At 36.3% G+C, this 9,221-nt stretch overlaps 1 protein-coding gene across 1 annotated transcript; it reads right to left on the minus strand.

Moving 5' to 3' along the window:
• Window positions 1–668: 668 nt before the first annotated feature.
• On the minus strand, window positions 669–8,397 carry LOC124636969. The gene is made up of 2 exons (XM_047173268.1): window positions 7,949–8,397; window positions 669–2,544 (listed from the first exon to the last, which is right to left on the minus strand). The coding sequence occupies exons 1-2, from the start codon at window positions 7,966–7,968 to the stop codon at window positions 804–806; spliced, it is 1,761 nt and encodes a 586-aa protein (XP_047029224.1). The 5' UTR covers window positions 7,969–8,397; the 3' UTR covers window positions 669–803.
• Between the last annotated feature and the right edge of the window lie 824 nt (window positions 8,398–9,221).

Raw genomic sequence — 9,221 nt, forward strand, 5'->3', positions numbered from 1 at the left:
TTAAGTAAAGTTACGTGAAGACTGAACTGTTTCTGAGCAAGATATTAACTGTGTGGTTTATGTTTTTACACCTTACTGTGTGGGTAGACGCTGCATAAACTTATACTGATGACTGTGACGCACTAGGTTGAATAAACTTTGCGATTGCTGAATCGGTTACAAAATAAACATGGTTTTGCTTGTGTTGCGAGTCAGTACTTTCAACATAGCACGTTATTAAGCTTACATTTTGATCGTAAATAACAACATTTTCCTACTATTAATTTTATTCAAGAAATTTTTAATTATTTTTTTATGCGGTCCATAAGGCTACCTATATTGGGATCAACCTTCATAGCTCTGACATAATACCTACTTTATTTAAATCTAGGTACTACATACTACCTCTATGTGTCTGTTCGGTGATGCACAACGGCCAGCGTCCAAAACTCTTGGCGAAAGATATGTAGTTTACATGATAAAACCGGCGCGTGTTTCTCGCCTAGTGCGTAAAGGACACACGCAGCACGCCGCGTTTGATTATGCTAATGCATGTTTGTGCACGTGCTTGTCGCCGTGAATACGCGCGTTTAGCAACCCACTCTTGTTTCCGGAGCGGGGAAACTATTGAAATTACTAAGTATTACTACTAAGGAATTTCGGGAGACAAATTAAAAGCGTGTTACCGATTCTGAGGTACTTTTAATTGTAAAAAAACTAATCTACTGTCTGACCCATCTCGGCGCGACATCTCCGGTGGGGCGACTTATCTACCTAAGTTCTTAAAATTATAGTCAGCACATTATACATGTGTGCGTACAGACTTAATCTAGGGCCGAAGGCTGGGTGGTCACCATAGCTCCTCCGACCTTAAGAGGAAAATTATCGGGAGAATCGATTTTAGATTGGTTCCGATAATTTTTCTTGAAACACGTGTATTTCAGCAATTTGAGCCGAACAACATAAACGGAAAATACAAAAATACTTAAAATAACTAAACCTAAGGTCACGTACACCAAGGACGCACTGAAGCTACTGTCCCTTTTATCAAAAACACTTTCGATCACTTCACTATGTTTTAACGAATACGCCATATATTTCACTTCGTCTAGATTTATGCCCTTCATATCAAGTGCACGTGTACTGGATAGCTGTGCGTTAGTGCGTAACTGAGGTAAGGCGATGATTGGTACTCTTTTCACCACATCGGACTCTATGAAGATACGATGATTAATGTGTATGCCATGAATCTCCACCTCACAGGGTTCTTCGATGGTCATCAGGTAAGTACCAAATACCAATTGTCTACTGGTCTCATCCTTGCATCGTTCTGTTAGTGTGGTCTTCTCTTCACTATACAGGATCCAGTTGTTGTTAGCGACTTGTTGGACTCTGACCTGTTCGATTTCTATTGGATGTTGTTTGCAAAGGGTAAGGTCGTTTTCGAAATTCATAAGCTGTTCGACACAGGTAAGTTCATAGAAGGGGATCCTGTTGTCTGCAGTGCAGAGGAAGCGAGCACCGGCAGAGAATGGTCTACACGGTATTGCGATTGGTGAGTATCTATTTTCTTTCGCCAATAGGTAAGGGTATTTGGGGAAAATAGCTAGGGTCTTATTTTCGGTGTCATGGAAAATTGGTAGGGAGTAAATCTTATAATAGTTATAAGTAACATTATCGGTAAGTGGTATCTCCATTATAAACGTTATTTGATTACTTTTAATAAATGATTTAACACATATAATCTCTTCTATTTTTAACAAGTTCGCTTCGGCGGGAGGATATATTAAGCTTTCATATTCGGATATTAATTTAAGATGATATAAAAGTTCTGAAGAATTAACAATTGATTGATGTAAAATAGAGACTCTGCTTAATGCAAGTGCAGTTTCGATTTCACTTAATCTAATAAATATAGTACGAAAGTTACTCATGAAAACATTGAACAACCCAGTTAAGTACGTCAGAAAAATCCAACTATTTTGCTGAGCAGTTAAATCTTTAATTAATGTTTCAATTTTAGTTAACCTGTTATGGAAGTTAATTGTATTCTGTTCAATAGTTTCAGTGGCATTAATAAAACTGTCAAACATTTTAGAGACCAATGTTAACCTTTTAGATATAGTGATTTGACCTTGATTCAATTTAGAAATGAGATTATCATACTTCAACGCATCATCATGATCCAAATTACCGGTAACAATTTTTATAATAGAGCCCAGTGGATTAATGAGTCCTCGTTTAGATCGTTTGGATGGTATAAGCTGTTGGTATTTTTCTACAGTTAAATCACGTATGGAATCTGTATGCATTTTAATAGTCATAATTTCTTGTGAGTATGATGCATTCCAATCAATTAAATTACAAAGCGCTTGATAGTTGGTAGAGATGTAGTTAAGGTCAGTATAAATTTGATCTAGGCTGATGATCTTTACAATAGTCCACTGATCAGTTTGGAAATATGCATGACCTTGTTTCACCGGTAAAACTCCTGGATTACCTTCAAGATTTTGCAGATGAAGGGCCAGCGACAGCATCGTGACTGTCATCAATAATATGCCGCACCTGTGGAGGACGTTTTATATTTTTAATAGGAATTTTGGTATCCCTTTCTCCTATTTTTATAGGTAAAATATTTTTATCTGCTTTGCCTGTTACTACAGCTTTTATATATCGGGGCTTATCCTTACTTTTACGCTTATTTATGTCTTTACCGAAAACAATTTCTCCTTTTTTAAACTTTATTTCACCTTCACCACCCTTACTCTCTCTATTCTTTTCTTTAATATTAACCATTTTGTCTGCTAAGTGTTCGTATAATGTTTTTATTCTTTTTGCATGATCTTTTACTAATTTTTGGAAATAACGTTTTTCTAATTCTATGCTAAACGGACTGCTTGAGTCGGTATGTCCGAAGACAACTTCAAATGGTGCAAGTTCAGTGACTGAGTGAATAGTGTGATTGTATGCCAGAACAGAATAAGTCATAACCGAAGCCGCATCAGTACATTGTTTTTCGTATTTGGCCAGTCTGTAAATTTCTATTATAGTGGAGTGGAACCTCTCAATAAGACCCATTGAATTGGGGTTATTAGGGGTTCCAATGTGGAAATCAATTTTATGTAAATTCAAAAATTCCTTAATTAGTTCATTATTAAATTCGGTTCCGGGGTCTGAGCTTATTCTTCTGGGTGTACCGTAATACGAAAAATATTTCATCAGTGCTCTAGTTACTTCGGGAGTTGATTTTCCCTGAGTTTCGATTGCCTGACCTAATTTGCTAAATGCGTCAATTATAGTTAAATAAGTTTTACCTTCTATACTAAAAAGATCTATAAATAGCTCTTGAAAAGGCGCGTCTTGGGTTTGTGTTAGTTGTAATATAGGTTTGATGGGTTTCCTATCATATTTCATTCTACGGCACCCATCGCAACTGTTTATGACTGCTGTTACAGTTTCCTGCATTCTATTCCAATAATAATTTCTACGGAGCCTAACTAGCGTTTCTTTTATGCCTCTATGACAGGTCTTTCCTTCATGGTGTTTAAGTATAAGTGCCTTTTGCTCTCCTTCATCTTCTACAAAAATAACTCTTTCTGTACATTCAAATAGGTTAATAGTTCCCTTTCTGAATAGTTCAATTATTATATTGCTAAATAGTTTCCGATGTTCATTCTCCTCAAAATAAATGAAATATTTTAATTTTGGCTGTATGTATTCCTTTAAAAAGTCCTTTACTAATTGCGGATTATCTTTTGGCAGGAAAACTTCTAATATCTTTTGTTTGTCACGTGACAGGTTCTTAACATGCATTTGATTTTTAAACCATGAAAATATTAAGATTTGATTCGGCTTGGTGTCGATCGCCTCATGTAAAATAGGTATACCGGTTGATTCTAATTCTACAGCGGAATGAACGGTTTCGTTCGACTTACTGGACACTGATCGTATTGGATACTCATTTGTATCGTAGTGAACTTCTCTAATATTGTCGGAAAAATCTATAGGACTACAGGTCATAGTTCGACTAGAATCAGATATCGTTACTGTTGATGAACCTTTACTATCTGCACATTCATTTAGATTTTTATCTTCCTTCTCATCAATATTAACTGCTAGAGACTGATTTTCGTCGTCTGTGAGTAAGGCATTGATTTTTATTCTGGACAGAGCGTCTGCATTTGTATTTTGTTTGCCGTTTTTGTGAATTAAATCAAAGTCGTAATCTTGCAAACGTAACCGCCAACGTGTGAGTTTGCTACTAGGGTCTTTAAGAGATTGGAGCCAAGTTAAGGGACGGTGGTCAGTATATATATAGAATTTTCTACCGTACAGATAGGGCCTAAAATGCTTTACTGCCCACACTATAGCGAGCAGTTCACGTTCGATGGTACTATAACGTGATTCTGTATCACTGAGGGTACGACTAGCATACGCAATGGGCTTGTCACTGCCAATCTGTCCTTGTGACAGCACAGCGCCTAGAGCGACATTGGATGCGTCGGTCGTCAGTATAAATGTTTTGTCATAGTCAGGGTATTGTAACAGTGGGGCATGTGTCAGGAGTTCCTTGCATTTGTTAAATGCGTCTATGTATTTCTGGTCAATAACAATTTTGTTGCGCTTTTTTAAGCAGGCTGTCAATGGTTGAGTAATTTTTGCAAAATCTTTTATAAAACGTCTGTAGTAACCTACAAGTCCAAGAAAGCTCTTAATCTCTGTCGTTGTCTTTGGTAACGGGTAATTCAATACAGCGTTTATTTTGTCGTCATTAGGCTTTAGCCCGTCTTTAGTTATAGTGTGTCCAAGGTAGAGCACTTCTTTGCGTAAAAATTCAGATTTGTCTAATTGAATTTTCATGTTAGTTGTTCTAAGTCGGTCAAATACAATTCTTAATTTATTTATCATTTCGTCAAGGCTATTTCCGTAAATTATTATGTCATCCAAGTATACCATGCAGTGGAGTCCTTGCAGACCACGCAAAATATTATCCATGGTCCGTTGGAAGGTAGCAGGAGCGGTTTTAAGTCCAAACGGCATTCTGAGAAACTCAAAATGGCCATTTTGCGTCGAAAAAGCTGTCTTCTGTCTATCCTTCTCTTCTACTTCTATTTGGTGGTAGCCGCTTGCTAGATCCAATGTGGTGAAGTACACACTCTTTCCTAGTTTGTCGAAAAGGTCATTAATATTAGGTAGGGGGTATTTGTCGTCTATGGTTATGTCATTCAGTCGTCTGTAGTCTATTACCATCCTGTATTTAATTTCACCAGACGCATCCTTCTTTTTAGGGACAAGGTGAACTGGAGCACTCCAAGGGGAATGAGATTCTTGTATAACATTTTCATGAAGTAATTTTTCTACCTGATTATTTATTTCGTTTTGGATGAAAGGTGCCTGTCTATAGGGTTTAATGTATATAGGATCTTCATTTTTGGTACGTATGTGATGTTTAACCTGATTAGTAAACGTAAGGGGGATTTGGTCACAGTAGAATATGTCCTTATATTCCCTACAAAGTGCATAAATTTTCTCACGTTCTTCGCCATTGGTATGATCGAGTCTTAATTTATCTAAATTTTCTTCAAGTAATTTGTCAATTTCTAGAGGAGTATTGGTCGTAGTAAAATTAATGTTGTATTCTGTATTTTCATATGGCGTTACTGTGAAAGGTTGGCAAATAGTCAGTTGTTTTGGGCAATCTGAAGTGTTTTGAATTACTGTAAATGCGTATCCACTATCACAGTTTACTAAAGCACTAGGCATTCGTAGTCCATTTCGAAATTCTTGGTAGTCAAGAATAGCGTCACCTGAATATTGATCTACTGGCAATTTAAATCGTTGTTCTGAACGTGGCTGTACAGTAATTTTATAATTTAAATTATTATTGATTATTGGAATACAAGTGGAATTCGTTTTTAAGATTCGTTCTTTTAGATCAATAATTGCACCTAATTGCTGTAAAAGGTCGTTACCTATAAGCCCGTCATACCGTGGATCTACTTCGTATACATAGAACTTATGCCAATCGTCACTAACAAAGGTAGGTAGAAGAGGAATTTCTATTACTTCATTATGTCTACTAGTAGCATGAGTACTAACCACCTGAAAATTTTCATTACGTATATAGTCGTAAAAATACTCATATGCTTTTGTAGGACTAATGAACGATCTCATACTACCAGTATCTATCATCATTTTTGCGTCTATCTCTTCTACATAAATATACGGTAGCTCTAAATTAGAGTCAAAATTTAATTCTAAGATTTCTTGTCCGTCGAGGCACTCTCCTGAAAATCCAGTGCCTGAATTTCATTTTCTGATTGTAATTCATAGTCAACATGAGTCTCGTCATGATAATTAATTTCATTTGAGTCACCATAATAGTCATCGTCATAGTTAGAGTAATAGTTATTGTAATAAGGCTCATAGTCGTCAGCAGACAATTCATTTAAATTGAAACCTTGTGGTACATTCGATTTAGGTTGGGCTGTTCGCATAGACACATCAGTAGTTTGCGTTTGAGGTTTTAGTATTTGTGGGGTATTAGAATTATTGGGGGATTTGTAACCAAACTGCTGAGGTTGCAACGGTTTATAGCCAAACTGTGGCGGTGGCCTGTATCCTAATTGTTGGGGTGGCCTGTACCCAAATGGTTGAGGTGGCCTATACCCGAATTGTTGAGGTGGCCTGTACCCGAATTGTTGGGGTGGCCTGTACCCAAATTGTTGAGATTGGGGTAAGTACCCAGGCTTGGGGCGTGATGTTAATGCATTTGGTAATTGACCTTGGGGCTGATTGAATTTATTCTGTGGAATACCGAAATTAAATTTAGGTGTGGTAATATTATTTGGCAATAAAGGTTTGTATCCCGCTGGCGTCATTACCAATTTTGATCCGAAACTGCTAGATTGACCGTAAATGCGATTCCTAGTATTATACTGCTCTAAGAAATTAACTTCCTCAAGTACTATACTCAAGGCCGCTTCTAAACTAGAGGGTGCCTTAAGCCTTACAATACGAACCATATTCTCTGGGAGATTGTATAAGAACACATTCAAGGCCGTATTGTTATAAATAATTGTCTTTGCACTCTTCAAATCAGTATCCTCAATCATGTTGACCTTGGACATCAATAATGATCGAACACTTTGGATTCTATTACAAAATTCTAAATAACTTTCACCGGATTTAATTTTTAAGGATTCTAATTCGATATTAATGCACGCTTCGCTACGCGGGTCTCCAAAATGTTGAATAAGTAGATCTTTAAAAGCAGACCATGTCACAATATCTTCACGTTCTGATAAGAGCGCTGCGGCGTCATCTCTCAATCGACTAGTTAAAACATTATAAACGTAAAGATTTTGTTCGTGGCTACCCTTATATCGGTCAAGGACATACTGACACTTTCGCAAATAAAGATTTAACTGTCTTTTATCACCATTATACAAAGGTATTAATTGAATAATTTCTTTGGGTATTTGTTCAATAGTCACTGAAGTCATCATGTTCACAGAGTAGAGAACGGAACAGATAAAACAATTCGTGAGAGTACAATTGACTATGCTATGAAACACACAAGATAACACAATTCAAACATAACACACGTAAATCAGAAAATAATTAGACGCAAAATGTATGTAATAGTTTAGGTAATAAAATTAAAAATATTAATGTATAAAATATATATTTTTTTTTTATATTAGGTGTAGAATTACATACACTTTACTTATTACTTTTAATAAAACACATTTATAAAAATATCAATGCAAAGAATACACTTGAGATAACAATTAATTGGCGTCTCTGAAAGTTTAACTACTCTATGTCGGTTCTATTTATAGAACACAATGAGATAAGCCAATAATCTAAATGAACACGTTATAATGAGAGAGGTTTAATCTCAAAATAATGTAGGTATTAAGTATTGGGGGATAGAGGAACATGGATTGGCGAAAAAATCACTCACCAGCCAGCTGCTACTCTCATCCTTGGTATTCCTTTGTTTGCCCACACGCACCAAGAGTAATTTATTTGGTTCGTCGGATTTCACTCGTCCTTAAATTCCCACAGCTATCGTGCAGCTCGTCCTCGAGACACGCGACGAATTTAAAACCGCGAAGAATTTAGGAATATAACAGCGAAATCCTACCGGCTGCGCCACTCTTGTTTCCGGAGCGGGGAAACTATTGAAATTACTAAGTATTACTACTAAGGAATTTCGGGAGACAAATTAAAAGCGTGTTACCGATTCTGAGGTACTTTTAATTGTAAAAAAACTAATCTACTGTCTGACCCATCTCGGCGCGACATCTCCGGTGGGGCGACTTATCTACCTAAGTTCTTAAAATTATAGTCAGCACATTATACATGTGTGCGTACAGACTTAATCTAGGGCCGAAGGCTGGGTGGTCACCATAGCTACCCTGATGACTTTACTTATGTGTTTAGTTTCAGTCCAAAATACCTACAATATGCTAATGCGATTATATTTAGAAATATATTACGTATAATAAAGATTAAGGGTGGTTGAACTGTAATGTAAAATCGTTGTTGCTTTGTGACGCCCACGATTCGACAAAATGAGCTGCTATTAAGGTAACTTTTTGATAAAGACAAAAGAATCTCGGTATTGTTTCTCGATTTTTACTGTTAACAGGGGCCCGATTCTCCTAATTTTACTTAAGCAACATTCGATTGACGTTCGACTCGATTCGACTGAGATCCGATCCCGACTCGATTACGATTGAAGCGTATGTGGCATTCCGCTATTTTTTCTTTGAAATAAACGTTTTTATCCTTTTCTGTCATTCAATAATGAATAATTTTGTCTGCAAATGATTTACGATTGCAAAATGATTGTACAGCAAACTACCGTATAGATCAAAATTACCAAAATAGCAGACCAATCGCACACCAATCAAATGTCAATCGAATACGATTGGTCTTTTATTAGTAGCAGAATGCCCGATATGGTTAAAACTGCTATTGCGATCATATTGCGATTCGATTTCTATTCGATTTTGACATTATTAACTTAGGAGAATCGGGCCCCAGAAGTTTAAGATTTATTCCATAAAAAGAAATTAGATTTGGTTAAAAAAAAAAATCTCTAAAACGCACTATTTTAATACATCCTTATAACACAATTTTCCCTTATCTTATCTTATCTTTAGCTTTTGATAACATATAACTTAATCTGATATCAGAAAGCATTCGATTATCAACACGAGAATAAGCGA

This window comes from Helicoverpa zea, chromosome 15 (assembly GCF_022581195.2).
Source record: "Helicoverpa zea isolate HzStark_Cry1AcR chromosome 15, ilHelZeax1.1, whole genome shotgun sequence".
NCBI classification, from domain to species: Eukaryota; Metazoa; Arthropoda; class Insecta; order Lepidoptera; family Noctuidae; genus Helicoverpa; species Helicoverpa zea.